Source organism: Nelusetta ayraudi, unplaced genomic scaffold, assembly GCF_046127955.1.
Source record: "Nelusetta ayraudi isolate G7.1 ecotype Tasmania unplaced genomic scaffold, CSIRO-AGI_Nayr_v1 ptg000066l, whole genome shotgun sequence".
Classification (NCBI taxonomy): Eukaryota; Metazoa; Chordata; class Actinopteri; order Tetraodontiformes; family Monacanthidae; genus Nelusetta; species Nelusetta ayraudi.
Genome location: NW_027466116.1, coordinates 225,097 through 244,354, shown reverse-complemented (window position 1 = coordinate 244,354; position 19,258 = coordinate 225,097). Strand labels below are relative to the sequence as shown.

Here is a 19,258-nt window from a genome sequence, read left to right as displayed (position 1 = left end):
CACGGGACAAGGTTTAAACATATGGTCATGTTTTGGGGATGGGGCTTTTTTTTTTTGCTCCCTAGCCAGCCTGGAAATCAACAGCTGTGTCTTCAGAGGGCGCTTCGTTGGTGCACGGGGTTGTGAAAAGAAGCGACGGCGGCGATATATTTTGAATATGAAAAAGACGAAGGGAAAATAAAAACACGGATGTGAAAGCGGCTTTGATGCTCCCTTTAGAAAACACACGGTGGGAGGTTTGCGAGACTCACCCGCTTCCACTATTGCCCATCGGCGAAACCTGTCCAGCAAAGTTCTGACCCAATTAGGACTCGAGCAAAACTTGAGTTTTTTTTATCTGAGCAAACTGAACGGCCCCCAAAAACTTGAATTAATAAAGAAGGATTTTATTATTAATATAAGCAGTTAACTTTTGAGGAGTTCTGCCCCGAAGCATCTTCACGGACTCATTTCTAGGCCATCAAGTGGTGGAAGGGGGCGGGGGGGAAAAAAAAAAAATCTGATTTCCTCTTGGCCTTGAAGTGCCAAACTCTTCCCTGACAACCACTGCAACACGTTTCTCTCGCTATCGGCTGCAGAAAACAAACTAGTTCTGCCGTAACGACCTGCTGTCCAGCTGCTGTCCGCACGTCACGATGACATTCTCCGACATTCTCCGACTCCAACCGAGATGTTTTTTTTTTTCATCTCTCTGCTCGGAGAAACAATGATTTGTGTCAGGGTTAGCATGGCCTGGTGAAGTGTGTCAAATCTGGCCTAGTTCTTGCGCGCCCGCCAGCTTCAGCAGACTGCGGACGTCCACGCTTGAGAGACGCTCGGTCCCTGACTCAGGGACGGACGGGCAGAAAGAGGGCGAACACACACACACACACACACACACACACACACACACACACACACACACACACACACTCATGGACGCCACAACACAAGCTAGCCAATTAGCGGCTGTTACCAAGCTCAAGTCTCACCGGCGCTGTGCCACATACGTCAAAAAATTACAAGCCAGGTCGCTTCAGCAGAGGCAGGAGTGGGAGGATGCTGCACGCAGGGTGGGAAGATGCCCCAGTTTGCACTGTCATGTTTGAATATATGAATATTAGACGTACTCAACAAGGTCGCACCGTACACATGAGCAGATTTTTCATCCCAGGCCGCAGTGGAGCAGAACAGGGAGGATGAGTTATCCAATAAATGGTAAAGTGTCGCAACCTGACCAGACATGACTTTAGTCAAGAAAACTAACTGATTATAATATATGATAATAATAAAAAAAAAAACTGCGACAAGTTTGTTTATTGCTGGGAAACAACTGGAGCTGCCGAAAACAACAGCGGCCCCGTTGGTTCCGACCGATTCCAGAACCCGGCAGCTGTGGGTAAATCTGGGAATGAAACCTGAAAGCCAATCAGCGAGCCGAAATCAAATTGCTACGTGTTTAGGTTGTGGAGTTTCTGCTGCCTCCTTAATGGCTGAAACCTAAAACCCCGACGGTGGCAGCAGGAGGCGCTGAGGGAAACTGGGAGCCCCTGAAACAAAAACCCATCCCAGAGCTGGAGGTATCCTGTAGCCACGTCAGCTCATAAATCAGAGGAATGGCCCTTTTCAATCCTCTCATGCGTGACCGACCCCCCCTTCCCCCCTCCCCCTTCCACTCAGCCCCACCTTCTCATGGGGGAGATATGGGCTGAACCTGTGGGAAACCTGACCTGGAAGCCTCTAAATATCTCTGCAGCGTCAGGACCCTGCAACCTCCGCCCCCACCACCCTCCTCACTCACTGAATCCAACAGGAGTTTCGTGTGATTTTTTTTCCCCCTCTTCTTCTTCTTCTTCTTCTTCTTCTTCTTCTTCTTCTTTTAGGGTTCAGGTCAGGTGACCCTCATTGTCAAAGGAGGGCAGCTGGGCTGAAGTGAAAGCGGATACAGATGGGTCGGCCGCCGTGTTTTTGTTCGGGGAGTGTCGGAGCCTCCAGACGGTTTCCTGGTTTGGGTGTTGCGATGGTTAATGGGTTTCAGTCGAGGGGGGGGATGGGCGGCAACAGGTTGCCGCCCAATGATTAAAAACATCCTCATTGGGCGCCTCATCAAAACATACGTCTGACAGGGATGTTGCCAACAAAAGTTTGACCCCTGTGATTTTTTTCCCTTTTTCTATTTTTTTCTGCAGTTGAGATGAGAATTCCTTCCATCGGTCACCTGCTGTAGACCCTGACCTTGAAATTTGAGTCAATTGAAGATTTCCCTTCTTCCTTTGCCAAGATGTGTTGCAAAAAGTGACTCACCAGCTTTAAATTGCAATTAACTCAACAACCTGCAAACTTTGATTATGTTTTTTTTTTTTTTTGCTGCTGTGGCAGAGTGAAGCCATAAATGAGGCTCCGTGCTCGTGATGCATCGGCCCACTGTCAGTCAAGCTGTCCACATCCTGCTAATCTCCCCGCTAACACGTTGCAATAAGTGTAGGAAGAAAAAAAGAATCTGCTTCTTCTCAGACTGGAGGACTAAACCTGCCAGAAATAATCTGTAATTCCCTCAGCAGCCACATCAGCAGCCCTAATCCGTCATAAATACTGTCAAATCTAGATGATCTGGGGGTTTTTTAGGCTTCAAGCTTTCAAAGCAGGAAACATGAAACGAGGAGGGGAACCGATCGAATTTAGGAGTTTGTTTGGATTCGGCAAATCTTAGAGATTCCTTTTGACGGAAAACCCTGAGTCTGAGAGCGCTGAACATTTTCCTTTGTTCTGACATGACAACTGATGTCAACACAACAGATTACAAAATCGTTTTATGATCATCATCCCGCCAGCCATCGATGGCATTGCGCCATGTTTGCTCGCAGTTTGAGACAAAACATTGTTTGAGTGCGTTGATCACGAGCCGACTTTGTAGGCGGATAGTTTGCAGGCTTGTAGTGTTGAAGCCCTGACGTACACTGCAGAGGTTTTCAGAGCTGTTCGCACCGACCTTGTGACCTCCTCTAATTTATATTCCCGAAAAGAGCTGGGCTCCACTGGAAGCAGTGGTCCCTTAAACTTGCCTGGAACTTTCTTTAACTGTAGAACAACTTTTTAGGGTAAGACACGTGTTTGATTCAGCACTCAGGCAGGGTGTTCTGTCTGGGTGTTGCTTTTTTTTTCTTTTTTTTTTTTTGGTGCCCCGCAGGAACATTCTGCAGCAATATGAGTCTCCTCGTAACACATTTTAGGTCAGCAGCCACTGAGAGGGAAGCCAAATCACACAGTCGGATCTATTCACAGCCCCGGTGGGAACGTTGAAACATCGGAGTGACAGTCGGCCCTCTGCGGCCGTGAAAACATCATCGTCTACACTGAGACGCTGCCGATGTACCAAAAGTCCCAAAGTGACAAAAACTCCAAACTTAAAGGCACATTTTATCAGACTTGATGGAAACTTTCATGGGATGAGGGGTTGAAGTCGTTTTCTTTTTTCTTCTTTTTTTTACACCATTTCAGAGAAATGGCAGTGGAAAAGATAAATCATTTTTGCCAGCAATTGATCTCTTAACAGCCAGCCAAGCTCTCGACAGGCGACAGGCTGCACTTGACATATACTCTTGAACGCCATCTTAAACCATCTGAAAACAAAACAAAAAAAGAAGCAAGACAGGAAAGCTGCAGTATGTCTTATTTGCTCTCATTTTAATGTTAAAAGGCCTTCCAGTCCTGATGAAACTGCCATGCTAATCTATTTAGCCTCAGCAAGGCTCGCACTCACTTCCTGTCAATGCTTTTGTGTAGCCTGGAATCATGAAATTCAAAAGAATGGCTGAAGTACTTTTGAAGATCTTTCACCCGGTTAGACTCACCCAAATACGGTGCTCAAGCTACACGTTAGCTAGCAAGAGGGCGCTAACGTTAGCAATTGGGCTAATGCCGGTTTAATTGATCAATAAATAAATGATAAGTGATTCGTTGAGGGTATTTAGGTGCAAATGCTTCCACACATCAGACTCCTTTAAGTAATAGAAGACAGTTCATTGAAAAATCACAAACAGAACAACAATGTCATGGAGTGGGAGTCACTGGAGTCCTTTGTTGTTTGTCTGTTCAGATGTTCAGGATGTGAAAAGATCTTTTGGTTTTTGGTTTTTTTTTTTACACATGGTTGTTTCTCTTTAGACCCAAACCTTCAAGCCCGAAGCGGGACAGCACGGAAATCTGGTTGGCTCAGCAAATGAATTGTTTGTCTTCACCGCAGACTGACTGATTCCAGGCTTAGACGGCTCCCTTCAGGGTGTGCAGGCTGAGGACACACACACACACACACACACACTCACAAACGCATACACACACAGGCACGGTTAAAAAAAAGAGCAGATTCTTCGGAAGAAACAGGCTTCACGCTCACGAATTAGCTCCGTGTTCGACAGCAGCAGGATTACTGACCGCTGTGGAACAGTCGGGCTCCTGCTGGAGGAGTGTCCGCCTGCTGCTCCCTACAACCTCCAGCAGCATCATCAAAGCAGACCAGAGCGTTTGACCTCGCCCTCGTCTCCCACCGCAGCTCCTAATTTAACCCCAGACTGGCTGCCGGGGAGCAGGGACGGTCCACCTCTAGGGGCACCGCGCTGGGCCAGCGGCTCCCAGGAGGACTTAGCCAATGATAGTCCTCGTAAGCCACAGAGCAGTCCCACCTGACGAGGGCGGCGTGTCCTCCAGGAAACCAGTCGGTCATGGGACACAGCATTCTTTTCTCGAACCTGGTCTGAGCCGTCCGGATGTGAAGGAATTAAAATACTTGAAAATGCGAGATGGCTGTGAAATGTTTGAACCAAAACCAATCACAGCAAGCGTGTTGTTGTTGTTGTTGAGGAAGATGTGGCAATTTGCAGGCTGAATTTGCTGAAAATGTGAAAAAAAAAGCTAAAAACATTGATTTGTGGTATTCCTGTAGTTATTCCTTTGACATTTGTTTCATTGGATTTTAATTACTCTGATTGGGTGTGAATTTGGCACGGACCTTTAATACATTAAAAAGTACATGAGCAACCCTTCCCCCCACCCCCCAAAAAAAGGACTTCCCACTTCTTCCCCTGCTTAAATTACAGAGAAGCGATAAATGCAAGAAATAAAAAGCCACAGGAAATAATAAGTGTCCAGAATGATGATCACCGCCGACAGAGGAGTACAAATTATCTGCCAACAAATGACACGGCTGCTGCGCACTGGCCGCAGCTCAGACTTCGAGTCTGATTCCTCTAATTACATTCGTCCGGCCGGCCGGCCGAGATGCTGGATGACAGCGCAGGGAAGTCTCGCAGCCCTGTGACGCGCAAATGTTAAGTTACGTAAAGAGCGAGGTTGCAAATCTGGGGCGATTTGCTCTTCGGTGGCGGGAGGAAGAGGAAGTGGAGGAGAGAACAAACCGTACATATTCAATGGAAACGTGTTTCTTCTTCTCCTGTCAGATTGGATAACAAGGGCTTGCATTTCACTTTATCCTGCCTCACCGACTCAAGTCTTTTCACAGACTTGCAATGTTGTGATCCCTTGTATCTGCGATTGATGAAATGATTCACACCCACACACCAGCACCTGCAGGGGGGCTGGGACATTGGCAGCAGTGCAGTTACAGTCTCATCAAGCTCAGTCGTTTGACTTAACTTTGCAACTTTTCATTTCATGGAATAACATCAAGAATTCCTTTCGGGTTTGTGACATTTTGCAGCGTCACTTCTTCTTTTTAGTTCCTCCATCTTCATCTTCCTTTGTGATTTTTTCGGGGGCCACTCTGTATGACTCAGACGGATGAGTGGGATTTCAGCCCCTCCAACCATCTCCATCTGCCTCTCCGGGTCAACTCAAATGCTCCAAATCCTTCTGGCAGCTTTTTTTTTTTTTTTTTCTTTTTGTCCCACAACGGCTCTTCCTCCTGACAGCCTCCGTCGACCCCTCGTCCCGTGACGCCGTGTCCTCCTCCTCCTCCTCCTCCTCCTCCTCCTCTTCCAAGCATCTCTTCCAGCCATCAGCCACCACCTGGCTGGCTGGCTGGCTGGCAGCGCTGCTACACCCCCGATTCCCACGTCTGCACCCTGAATTCCTCAATGTCAGAAATAGAGACAGACTCCAAAGGGAATCAGTGTGTGACGGAGGGCAGGAATCTCAGTCGGCCGGCTCCCTAATGACATCCTGCTGACAGGCCGGCCGGCCGGCCAGCCGGGCAGAGCAAGCTGTAAGAGGAGCCGCGCACGTTTGCGCGGCTGTGAATAGAAGAAGAACCCAAGCACCTTCACCTCCTCCCCGCCCAGTCACGCTCCCGACTCAGCACGCCTCCATACCTGCGCTCATCGGACATGATGGGAAACCAGAGCAGTGAAGTCTCCTGCCGGGCATCAGCGTGCTGTTTTCCCCCCCGCCTGGGGTCTGTTGTGTCACGCACCGCCGTGTCCCGCAGCCTGGATCAGTCCGGACCCAGGTGCACCGTCCGTCCGTCTGTCCATCCGCAGTGCAAGACCCCCAGCAGCGGTGTCCTCTTTTTCCCGGAGTGGACTTCGAGTTTGAAACGTTTTCAAATTTAACAGAAAAATTTGGGGATTTTTTTTTTTGCACATTTTTGTTCCAAAATGTTCTGCATCATAGCCAGTACAATTTGCATTGGTGTCGATTTGTCCTCTGGTCTACATGCCGCAGCACGACATGAGTGGTTGCTCCTGGCAGCGGTACTTGCATTCTTCATTGTTTGCTTACATCACTTTCAGCAAATGGATATGTCAAAAATGAATACCGTTGTGCACCTCAAACACCGTATGTGCATGTCACAGCAACGGCGGAGACCGTTTCCCCCTGAACTGGGCTCCAACACCCCCAGGTCACTGGGAGCTGTTAGGAGCAGGGAGTCACAGATATATATCGTTGGTGTTTGGGAGACACCACAACAATTGACTAAACAATAGCTGAGATTAAAACAATTTTATAAAAAAAAGGAAAATTTAGTTTTCTTTTCTTTTATTTAATCAGTTCTGTTAGAACGTCCTGCTGCCTTTTCACTGGAATCAGTCAGTCAGTTCTCACGCTGAGCACTGTGTGTGTGTGTGTGTGTGTGTGTGTGTGTGTGTGTGTGTGTGTGTGTGTGTGTGCGTGCGCGTGCGTGTGTGTTTAGGCTTAAAGGTTGTAGCTGCAGGTCGCCCACGAAAAGCAAAGAGCAACAAACCCCCAAACAGCTGCAGCAACAGTAACCCGACCCTGACCCGCAGTTTACACGCACACACACACACACACACACACACACACACACACACACACACACACACACACACACACACACACACACACACACACACACACGACAACAACAGAGGGCCGAGGAATCGATTAGCATTCCTAAAGACACAATACAGATATGCAACCTAAAGATATCTCTCACACACACACACACACACACACACACACACACACACACACACACACACACACACACACACACACACACACAAGCTTCTACTGTCCGCAGCCGGCGTTCCAGATCAACAAGACGACGGTCCTGCCGCTGTGATTGACGAGGGGCTGTAAACTGGCGGCCGACCTCACACTCCAAAATAACACCACAAACTATCACTTAAGAAACATCTCCACGTTCTCGGCCAGCTTGGCTCTCCGTGCCACGCAGGGGCCACTCTGTAGGTGGGCCCTGTTGTGCAGGAAACAATAAGCCTGGATGGACGGACACAAACTAACACGAATCAAGTAAAAATACACACGAGTGGAGCGGGCGCCGCCACTGACCCGTGATGATGGCGCTGGCGCTCTCGTTTTCAGCCCCGACCATCAATAAGGCAGAAAAATCCATCAGGCAGCCGGCAGACCTACATTTGGGAGTCGGGTGGTGGCTTTTCAGAGACGGAGATAAATGACGGGTGTTGGGACGTGTGTGTGTGTGTGTGTGTGTGTGTGTGTGTGTGTGTGTGTGTGTGTGTGTGTGTGTGTGTGCGTGTTTGCGTGTGAGTGTATTTAGGTTTTTGGGTGCGCTGTGCCCGGGGGGGCGGCGGCCTGGCTCAGCAGGGAGATTATCCCGCCGCTGCCGAGGAGCAGTGGGGGGGGGGCAACAGGGGCAGGTTTGCTTTTTCTGGGGTGCGGGGTAGCGGGCTGCAAAAACTTTAGATTGAGCCCTTAGATTATAGAAGGATGAAGCGTCTCGTGAGAAACACCAACAAGAGGTGGGAGAAGGGAGGCTGCGGCCCTTTGAAGAGCTCGACTCAGTTAAACCCTCGGCGGGCTGAGAAAGTTTGAGTGGCTTGATAAACTCATGATGGTGAAAACGCACTTGGCTCATTTGTCAGCCTTCAGTTTCTATAAAACATCATCAGAGGCCGGTCGCAGGCTGTCCCGAGGGCGTCAAGCGAAGACACACAAGGACGAGGAGACACAGGAAGTGACCGTGAGCCCAGCTAACGCTAAATAGTTTAGCACTTAGAAATGAATCATCGCTGTTATGGTAAATGGACGGCGAGAAGAGGGTGAAGAAAAGCTACAAATCAGTGCGGAGGAGATTTCACTTCACTCTCAACTTGCTAAGCAAGAATTTAGTGTAGACAGCCAGGGGGTGCAGCATGCTAACGTTACTTTATGCGCCAATGGGAAGGTTTTGTGATTTAAGAAAATGCTAAAAAAAAAAAAGGGTATTCATGTCAAGACCAAGACGTCTTCTTCACATCTCTGGGATTAACAATCCCGCCGCCGAGTTTGAAGCGAGACTTCAGTTATTTTCTGGTAAATTTCTCGTAATCGCTGGACGGATTAGCACAACGTCGGATTGGGAGACTGAGGTTGCGCTAACCCCAAAAAAAACTTCAAGAAACTCAAGCTGCACCTTGGCCCCGACTCCTATCTCTGCAGGCGCGCTGCAAACACTAGAGATTAGCAAAGTGGGCCGTGTTGGGCTGCACGCTCGTCGGGGAGGCTGATAAAACTATCTGTGTGCCGTCTGGTGCAAAGCGACCGCAAATCCTAGCCATGTTTTTTTTTTTTTTTTTTTTTTTTCTTTTGTTAAGAAAGAGTGACAGTGTGTAGCAAGACGGAACAGAAGAGAAGTGGTGATCAGGGGTGACCTTTGTGACATCACAAAGGGCCAGTTTCCAGGACAGCATGAAACACACTCTCTGTTTTTTCTCATTTCTGAAGAGTTCAACTGACAAACTTGCTAACGTGACTTTTTAGGTTTCTTCGTTGCTTTCGCAGTGGATGTGGAGACGTCGACCAGTACAGAAGACGGACAGCAGTAAAATCGAAGACGCTGTTTGCAGAGTCCTCAAATCAAACTTGCTGTACAGCCAAAAATAGTTTATTTCTCTTTCCCTTTTTCCAGGTGGTGCTGTATTCCGACTGCTTGCGACATTCCTGCTGCCTCATGCAGGTGTGGCTGTTGCACTGCCAGCCAGAGACAGCAGTGTCTGTGTGTGTGTGTGTGTGTCTGTGTGTGTGTGTGTGTGTGTGTGTGTTTGTGTCTGCGTTTTTTGTGTGTCCATCTTAGCACCCGCAGGTTGGTTTCCAGATGGCGCCGCTGCACCGCGTGTGCTTTTGTGTGTGTGCGCGCGCGCGTGCGTGTGTGTGTGTGTGTGTGTGAGTCACGGCGTCTGATGACACGCTGGCCACAGCGTCGTCATACCTGAGTGCTGCCAGACATGTCTGTCTGGCGGGGAGAAAATACAAAGTGTGGGGTTGAAAGTCGTCAAACGTCGGCCTTTGACAGCCGCTGCTGCGCCGTAATTTCACCTGTAAATCTCCCAGACCGACTCGTGACGTCAGACTTTCACAGACAAAACAAGCCGGAGCTCCAGCGAGGAGGAGGGGGCCGGAACGCAGGCTCTCTAAAATCTCAACAAATTCGAGGTCTTATGCTGTAATTTCACTGCTACAGTACAATTACTCTGGGCGCACAATTTATGTCTCCCGGTGGCCGAGGAGGCTGAAAACAGAGCATTTTACTGGAAGGGCAACACAACACTTTTCTTGTGCTCACTCGATCGAGACTGTCCGAAGTGCAATGCAATTCTTTTTACATAAAAAAAAAAACAACAGAAAAACACATGGGACAAAAACAGCGTTACACGAGTCGGAGCCGCAACATCTTTCTTATCGCGTCGACCTGTTGCACAGCAGCAGCTGGATCGCTCAGGTTTCTACCCTCAAATCTTCATCTTGCCAATCTCCAAAGACCTAAAAACTCAGTCTTATCAGTTTATCGGCAAAGATGAACTGTGTTGCCGCGTAATGACAGTGAGTGGAGGAGCAGGCGAGAGAGAGAGAGAGCAGTTTTAAAGAAAGCTCTTTAAGGTCTTCATGGTGGTTTGAATGCAAACAGGGGGTCGGGGAGGAGTTTTGTTGTCACCTCCGACAACTGAGCGCGAGCCAAATGGCAAAATGCCACCGGGAGACACACACACACCAGCTGGAAAAGAGACGACAACTATTAATGGAGGGTGAACTATTCTGGGGTCAGTGTGTGTGTGTGTGTGTGTGTGTGTGTGTGTGAACACTAAAAAGCAAAAGCAGTAATAGGTTTTATGTGATTTTATGAGTCCATTGCATGCAGAGTTTCCGACTTGATGTTCAATGTTAATAAAGTTCCATGTGGGGGCGCTGCTCTCCCTCCTCAAAAGGCAAATTCGCAGCTTCGCACGGAGGACGAATAGCGGGAAAAAGCCGACTTAAAACCAACACAGCTTTATTGGTAACTGTGGCGGTCTATATTTGCAAGTAGAATAAGTGGAACAGTGCACCCCAAAAATAATTAGTGCGAAAGAATAAAGGTCTAAAAAGGTCTGGAAAAAAGGTCTAAAAAAAAACTAAAAAAAAATGTACATTTACAAAAAGGTAACCCAAAAAACCCAAACCTGACTCCCTTCTTCTCCAGGATACATTCCACCCCTGCATACGGTTTTGTTAACCTGCACTATGATATTATGGAGACTTACTACATGTGAGGGTTTCAGGCTCTGTGTGAGTCGAGGCTTCTGCTACGTGGAACCTGTGAACCACATCTGGCTGCCAAATGACTTCTTTAATTCCAGAGAGCGGAAACTGTTAGCATTGTTTAAATGTTTGCGAGGGAACTTTTATGTGTTTATTCTGCGTGCGCGAAAAAGAAAAATCCACAAAATTGAGACGTTTCCTATTAAAAACTGAACAGTTCTGGAGCCTTGTTGAGCCTCACAACACGACATACACACTGTTTTTGTTTTGCTTTCTTTTGTTTTGTGTTCTGTCCGGCCAGCCTGTGGCCACCCGGCACCATCTGATTTTTATGGGCAAGTCTTTGGTGTGGTTGTGATGCTAATCAGACCCTCGTAAAGACCTGGGATTAGATCGGGTCAGACTGAGAAAATGGAAATACCTGTGGGGGTGAAATTAGAAAAAAAAAAAAAAAAAAAAAAAAAAAGCTTTTTGGCCTTACAAATAGCTTTCCATCCCCTAAGTCAACAGGAACATCAGTAAACATGCCATCAGAGCTGATTAATTCAGCCACGTTGATGTCAACCCAGTGGGAAAAGACAAAACCTGAGTCGTTTAACCTGATCAGTCGAAAGAAAGTTCATTCCAAATGGTGTGAAGCGCATAAGGCGTAATTCTCATAAAATCTTGTCCCTGAAGATTTTACGAGAATTATGTTTGCTATATATATATATATATATATATATATATATATATATATATATATATATATATATATATACATATATATATATATATTGTCTCCTCTCCTCCTCCATCCAAACATAACAAGCTATTTTCACTCTATGTGACCGGCTCACGTGATGCCGTACGGTGACGTAAAAATGCAAAAAAAAAAGTGTTTCGTGACACTTTTGCAATATAGCTCTATATCAATACATCTGAACAAAAACCCCTTGTGAGAGCGTGAAAACTTTTCAGCGATATTTGAGAGGTTTTTCTAAGTGTTTCCATTACCAGTTTTTCTTTATTGCAATATCTAGGCAGTTCTAGGAGTAATGGAAAAGCTACTACTACTGTCACCCCCAGAGCTCCTCCAGAAAAAGACACTTTTAGGGTCAAAATGTTGTGCTGAAATCTTTTTTCTTTCCACAGTTACTGAAACTGGACTTTACCAGGGTGTGTAAAAGCGCAGGAAATAGTTCAGTTCTGACACTCCTGACACTCACCGGTGTGGATCCATGATGTACTGCTGGAAACGTGGGCGTCACTGGGAAGCAGAAGCAACATGAAGTGGACTTTCGGGTTGTATTGTTGGCCAATTAAAATATGGAAACTTCAACAAAGATCTGAAAATGTGCCCAGGAAATGGTGTTGTATATGAGGAAGTATGGCATAGGAGAAGAGGAAGTGGGTGAAGAAAAACAGGAAATTAAAGAGATTGTGTGGGGTGTGGAGGGCGAAAGGGGCAGAGAGGGAAATTTAAGTGATTACTAAAATTGAATTTTACTTTTTAACTTAGTCGCTAAAATGCGATAAAAGCAAAAAAAAATGATTACGTTGATTTAGCTCCAAAAATAATGGTTTGAGGCAGGTCGGACAGCAGACCGACACTTTCTAGTGACAAGGTAAAGGGAGCCCCCTGCTGGTCGGAGGAACTACATACAAAGAAGCTGAAGAAACAAAGTGGTTCCGCCAAAGCCTCTGAGATTCGACGTCATCTTCCAAGAAACTTTCTATTTCCCAGTGTTTTGCAGAGTGATAATAGCACAAATACGTGTTTTTGGTTTTGGGTTGTTTTTTGGTTTTTTTGTGCAGTAGTTTTTATTATATCAATCCAGAAAAAAAAACACAATCTGAAACAAACAAACAAACAAACAAATACAGAGGTGAAATCAAGAAAAAAAAAAAAAGATATATAATTTGTTTTCACCATCACAACATTGGTGCTGTGTGTGAAGTCACCAGTTGCCCCCGACAATCCAATTCATGTCAGTCCCTCTGAAGTCATCTCACCACACACGCACACACACACTCACACACACACACACACACACACACACACATTCTATTTTACACTTTTATATGACCCTGCATTTCACCTTCTCTCCTCTTTTAAAAACGCTGCTGGAATCACTGCCTTGCAAAGCCGAGTGTGATCGCTAGCCCTCCAAACAGGTGAAGTGAGATAATCCGCAACTAATCTGGCTATCGCTGACTCTAATCTCCTAATCCAGTTTATGTTGAATTGAAGATTAGACCAGGCTTGTCGACAGGGCTGAGGACCTTTCCTCTGAGGTTGAAAGAACCCCTTGGGAGAAATATTGGGGAAAGATCTGTTGTTGCTTTAACCTTTAACACGCTGAGCTCTTTATCTACGACTGGCTGTGTGTTACATATTACAAGTCCCTCCAGTGCTCCAGTCTCACACAGCTGTTTTTCACCCTGGAGTCCAGCGGAGCCGGAGGACCGTCACTCAATGATTTATCACGGAAATTCATAGATCCCCAGCAGAACAGAAACAGCATATTGAACCCTCTGTTTGCAGCCTGCTGCTGAAATGCTGGATTTTAGTGTTCTGCTAACACTGCAGCTTTGTTAGAGCTTCACACTGCCAGGGGTGCAGCGCTGGTGCCCTTTTTTGACATCACTAAGGCCGGATGTCTTTTGATGTCCGGGATGGACTTTTCTCGAGTTGTCTTCGAGTTCACTGAGTGGCTAGAGGCACACTTGTTGGAAAACTGGTATCATGTCAAGTCAATTTTGTTTCATTTTGCACCTTGAATATCAAACTCTTGTTTCATTTTAATTCCCTGCATTAAATTGCAGTTTTTGTGTTTACATCAATTGAAGTGTGTTAAGTTAAGCTAATTGTTAGGTGAATTATGTGATGAACTTTCCAATCTTTCTATATTTGAGTTTAAATAATATGTTGTGGCCATCATGGCTAAAATAAATCTTGGGGGAAAGACCCTCATAAATAATAGTTGCAATTGTTGTTTTGTTTTTTTTGGGGGGGTGAAGCTTTAAAATGCTATTTATAGAAGACAGTGCAAGGTCTTTGGTCACCAAAAAAACACAGTACAGTATAGGGGACTTTTACAGTAGCTCCATAGTTACAGGAAATCCTGTGTAAAACCTCCTCCTAAACCTCCGACACATTGTCTGCGCTCCCCTGCACTTCCCTCACCGCCGGCCGGCCAGCTAGTTTGACTTGGCCTTCATCTCCGCCAGCTTGCTGGTGACAAAGTTCCACTTGAGCGACACCTCCTCGCTGCGGCCCCCCAGCGAGATGTACTTGGAGAAGCTGTTGTTGCCGCTCTGTCCTCCGCCTTCCCCCTCGACGTCCTCGACCTCCTCGCCCTCCGTCATCCGGCCTTCCTGGACCTCCTCTCCGCCGGCCGCCGCGGCCTCCTCCACCTCCTGCTCCCCTCCCTCGCCCGCCACCGCAGCCTCATTTGCTGCTGCCGCTGCCGCCGCAGCCTCCGCCTGCTTCTTGGCGGCCCAGTTGGTGGCGAAGGCGTCCCAGAACCCCGAGCGTTTGGAGTGCCGTGGAGGCTCCTCTGGTTTCGCTGCAAGTGGGCTGACATTGCAGGGAGAGTTGTTGTGAGGAGGAGGAGGAGGGGGGAGAAGAGGAGGTGCTCGGTTGGTGAATAGTACGCTTGAGCCGTAAACACTTTCGGAAATGATGATAATAGAAAGTCATCAATTCGTCCACTCACTGGTCAGCAACCGGCGGCCCCTCCGTCTCCTCCAGAAGCTGGTGTTCATCGTCCTTGTTGAACAGCGCCGACAGCCTGTGCCAGCTTCTGGTCCCGGCACCCTGCATCTGGACACGGGGTCAAAGGTCAATATAGGAAGCCATTTTGTAAATCTCCCGTGTGTGGAAATGCTTATTTTTGGAAGGAGTGAGACGCTGTGGTGGCGGACAGAGTTTGTTTACTTTTCTCGCCAGCTGTGAGACGGCGTTGGGTCCTTCATCCTCCTGCACTGGACTCATCACATTGTTCTCCACCTCTGTGACCTGCAGAGAGCAGAAAACGTGGACGTGCCAGAAATTGCCAAATTAATCCCCGTTTTATGTGGAGTCACGATCTGCGGGAAGCTGTGCTGCCATCTAGAGGATGCTGTGGATACTGCAACAGTGAGGGGGAGAAACAAAAAACTCTTTTTGTTTATTTAAACTATTAATTTATTTAGTGTTAGCCATGTCGCAGATGCACTGAAGCGTGTCCCAGCCGTGACTGACTGAAGGGACGTCAATGAGCAAGCTCCGTACTTCACTTTCAATGGAAAAATGTCCCTTTGATCACCTCATCTGTTTCTCTGGATGTGCCAGAGATTCCACGGTCTGATCCTGACACACACACACACACACACACACACACACACACACACACAGGATCCCCAACTATCTGTCCTGGCCTGTGTGTCCGTCACTCAGCGGAATGCTAACTAATCCGTTTGTTCAGCTCCGGTCCGGGATCAGGTTTCCTCCTGGCGGTGCACAGATGTGGGTCAGTGCAACACCGTGTGTTTCCGAACCGCTAACACACGACCAGGTTCCATCGCTGGTGATGGAGCCATGACCACCACCAGCAGAATTGTGATCACGTTAGATAGTCGTTATAGTGACAGAATTAAATGTACATGTAAAATAAAAGCAATAGCAGATCATATTCGTTCTGTAATAGTAGTCAGAAAATCTGCATGTAAAGCATTTACACAACCTAAATTATTGTCAATGGTGTTGTTGTTGTTGTTGTTTATTGCAGAAGAAGAAGAAGAAGAAGAAAAGAAGAATTACAAAGGTGGGAAAGAGGAAAAAGGAAAAACATGATAAAATTTAAAAGCACATCAACCTGTGGGCCTCTAACTAATCCATAGAATTTGTACCAGAGCAGTAGTGGACAAAAAATATGGAATCTTTTTGTTACGATAATGTGCATTACAGTATTGGTGACTCCATTTTATAGAGTTTAAGTCAAAGTTTGATGTTTCAATTTGAAATATGTGCCTATCAGCTCTATCTGCCACCTTATTTCACCTCTGTTGCCGTAACCAGAGGAATCACATCATCTTAACCATTAAAGGCACTGGATGGCTGCCTTGTATTTGCAGCATGATGAAACCCACAGGAGGAGGTTCAGTTTAGGCCGCACGGTCGTCCGACCTTCTGATGAACTACAAATAAACTTTTAACCCCAACAACGACCTCAACCTCACCAAGTTTAAAAGTTCTCTACCTCCTCTGCCATGTCCTCCTCATACTCGGGGTTGAAGGTCTTCAGCACTTTGCCCTTGTAAATCTTCCACATCGGGTTCATGCTTGCAGGGGCAGATGTTCAACACTCGGGCCCGGAGCTGTGAAGAAAGACGTTTTCTTCCCTGCACAAATTCTCCACTTCCGGCGTCAGATGAGTCTAGGCTGGCACACTTTCCACCCGTTCTCCCATGCATGAGCTTCTCAGGGACTCTGCGGCAGCACAGGGAACCTTTCCCACTGTTTCATCTCCTTCCTCCGGACTGTCGGACTGACGGGCGTCTGGTCGGGACAGTGGCGTTGACGGCTGCCTTCGTCCCAGCAGAGAACTGGGAGAAAACTGGGAGGCTGCTGCTGTCTGTGCACGAGTCCACGCAGGTGCAAACACACAAACACACACACGCACACACATGGATTCAGCGTCACGGTTCAGAATCCCTACCTTGGTTACCTGGTAACAGGTGTAGGGTTCCTCATGTATATTTCAAAGGTTCTCTCTGCTTGAACCAGAGCTCTTTTGTCAGGTGGGGTTGGTCGACTGGATCCTGCAAGACCTGATACACACACACACACACACGCATAGTTTTGAACAGTTCTGACCAATTAAAGTTGCTGCAATGGATGTTATTAGTCCTATTTTAGTCTTAATTCAATTTTTTTGGCAATTACGTATGTGCATTAAATCCATTTATTATTTAAACATTTCAATAGATTCAATCACCCTTTTCTTTTAAAGTATTATTATTCGTTTTTTCCATCTCACCCATGCTAGTTGCTCTCATTGGCACCACTAGCCTGTCGATGTCAATGGCAAAACTAGCAGAGGAGGGGAACCTGGGGAAACCTGAGAGGAGCAGAGAGTGTTTGTGCAGATGAGGAGATGGCATATAAAGCTTTGATGGTGGATCAGGTTTCACTATGCAGCTAATGATATACACATTTCATCCGCTAACAGTCAAAAAAAACAAAAAAAAAAAACACCTAGGTTTTCTCATCATTCTTCAACACGGACGTCTGGGACGCAGGCTCTGATCATGACCTTTAATACCGTAATAATTAATGTGACTGTCCCCCTATTGGAAGAGTGTGTGTGTGTGTGTGTGTGTGTGTGTGTGTGTGTGTGTGTGTGTGTGTGTGTGCGTGAGAGAGTGGATTCTATCCGGCGCAGACATTGATAACAGTCTCGATCGTAGACGTGGTGACATTTGATCCTGAGGCTCCTCCTGCTTCCTGCCTCTGATTACCATCCACACAGTGGAATACTCGTGAAGTCGTTCAGGAAGGACGCAACAATACGAGCCGCGTGAATTATGAATGCAGCCCCGTGCACGACGTGCGCTCGCGCGCACACGTACACAGCGAGGTTGCTGGTTACTTGAAGAAGTTGCGGCCTCGCTGGCTCGCCTCGTGTTTCAGGACACGCCCAGGAATTCACACCGAGGTGGAGGAATGCTCAGTGGGTGGGGCTTCTCCGGTGACCGGTGATCAGTGCATATTGTTTAATACGTAGGTGTAATTGAAAAGTACATGCTGCGGCCAATTAATTCCCATAATCACTTGAATGAATGAGATGAATCTTCTGCTATTGTCATACAATGTGCAGCAGATACGCTCGATGTGCATCACGTGTGCATCTCTACATTCACATCGTGTGTCAGTTGTCACCGTGTCTATTTTCTTGTTCAAAGTCGAACAACAATTCCAAGGACTTAAAAAACGACCGCAGCGGCTGCAGTACCTTGAGGATCTCTGGTATAGAGCATGTAGCCAGTTCAGCAAGGGGAGGACACAGGTTTAAAAAGTGAGTCCTTCTGGGGATACACTCTGAAAGCCATACAGTACCCAGGGCTGACTGAGGTGGGATCTCATCTTTTTGGCCCTCCCTTGGCTCCCTGACTTATTGCCCTGATGTCTTCTATCTAACGTGTTGACTCACAGTGTCATACATTGTTGTTTGCTTGCACACTATGTATTGCTACGCTTGTTTTGTCCAAATTTGTGAATTCTGTCATGTTTGTCTTCAAAGTCCGACCAGCCTTGTTATCTCTCCTCCTATATGTTTGGCAGATGCGTATGAACGGCCACCTTACATCAGCCCTGATGAGGGCCCACAGGCCACAGTGCATCGGCTAGTTTTTAACTTGTTTGGCCATGCTTGAATAAAGGCTTTTTAATCTCTGGCCTACTCAGTTCCTACAAGCAACTAGGACTTGGATACAGACACTGATGAGCACCAGAAGTAAGGAAGAAAGACCGACCAATACCCATGCAGTACTCCATGCTGGTTTTGCTTTGGACTTTAAAAACGATCTTAAACAAACAAAAACAAAACAAACAATAGGATAATGATACTTTATCACCATAAATAACAATTACCTTGTAGCACTTTCTTTACAATCTTTCTTGTCCAATTTATAACTTGGAACCTTTGATTGACAGTTGCCTCCAGGTGTAATTGGAACAATGAGGAACGTTGCGAAGGCTGTAGTTTCAGGTTGAAACCAACAGAGGGCTCAAGAGTCAACTACATGGACACGGTCAGAAAATAAAGCTGTCTCTTCTTTAAAGGTTAACGTCATCGTACTTTACTCTAGAAATGGGGTCAGAACCCAGATCGTTTCCACATTGGTAAAAATGTATTTATTTATTTATTTATTTATTTAACTTTGCACGATCTTGGAATGCGCAGGAAATGCTGGATTCAATTTCAATGTGGCTCAGAATTTAACTTTGACTTTCTTTATATTTAGTCATTTATTTATTTATTTATTATATGAAATCAATTAAAATAAGAACTGCAAACGGCAGAGATGATGTTTCCTATTCCAACAGCAGCCAACAGGACAATAAACTCAATTCTGGGGGTCGCGTTGCTCTCCGCCATCAGGGGGCGACTGTGATGCAATCCCGTGCCACACTGTCCCCGTTGTGAGCTTTAGAACACAATGTACAGAACACGACCTACTCAAGCATCAGTCCAGTGTCTGCGCGATGCGCACGTGATTTGGTGTGAAAACAGCAGACTGGCACAAGGTCATAAGACAGATCGCTGTCACGTGAAGCAAACACGCAAACTCATCACCC

At 46.7% G+C, this 19,258-nt stretch overlaps 1 protein-coding gene across 1 annotated transcript; it reads right to left on the bottom strand.

Moving 5' to 3' along the window:
• Window positions 1–13,778: 13,778 nt before the first annotated feature.
• Window positions 13,779–16,555, bottom strand: LOC142898457 (uncharacterized protein C1orf232). The gene is made up of 4 exons (XM_076041398.1): window positions 16,158–16,555; window positions 14,855–14,935; window positions 14,634–14,740; window positions 13,779–14,494 (listed from the first exon to the last, which is right to left on the bottom strand). The coding sequence occupies exons 1-4, from the start codon at window positions 16,236–16,238 to the stop codon at window positions 14,116–14,118; spliced, it is 648 nt and encodes a 215-aa protein (XP_075897513.1). The 5' UTR covers window positions 16,239–16,555; the 3' UTR covers window positions 13,779–14,115.
• Between the last annotated feature and the right edge of the window lie 2,703 nt (window positions 16,556–19,258).

What these genes read in the sequence shown, in the direction of transcription:
- LOC142898457 (XM_076041398.1), bottom strand. Translation starts at nt 16,238, where the DNA reads ATGAACCCGATGTGGAAGATTTACAAGGGCAAAGTGCTGAAGACCTTC. An exon ending in TCTCACAGCTGGCGAGAAAA is followed by an intron (nt 14,741 to 14,854) that starts GTAAACAAACTC and finishes CCCCGTGTCCAG; the next exon opens with ATGCAGGGTGCCGGGACCAG. An exon ending in GGGCCGCCGGTTGCTGACCA is followed by an intron (nt 14,495 to 14,633) that starts GTGAGTGGACGA and finishes CTGCAATGTCAG; the next exon opens with CCCACTTGCAGCGAAACCAG.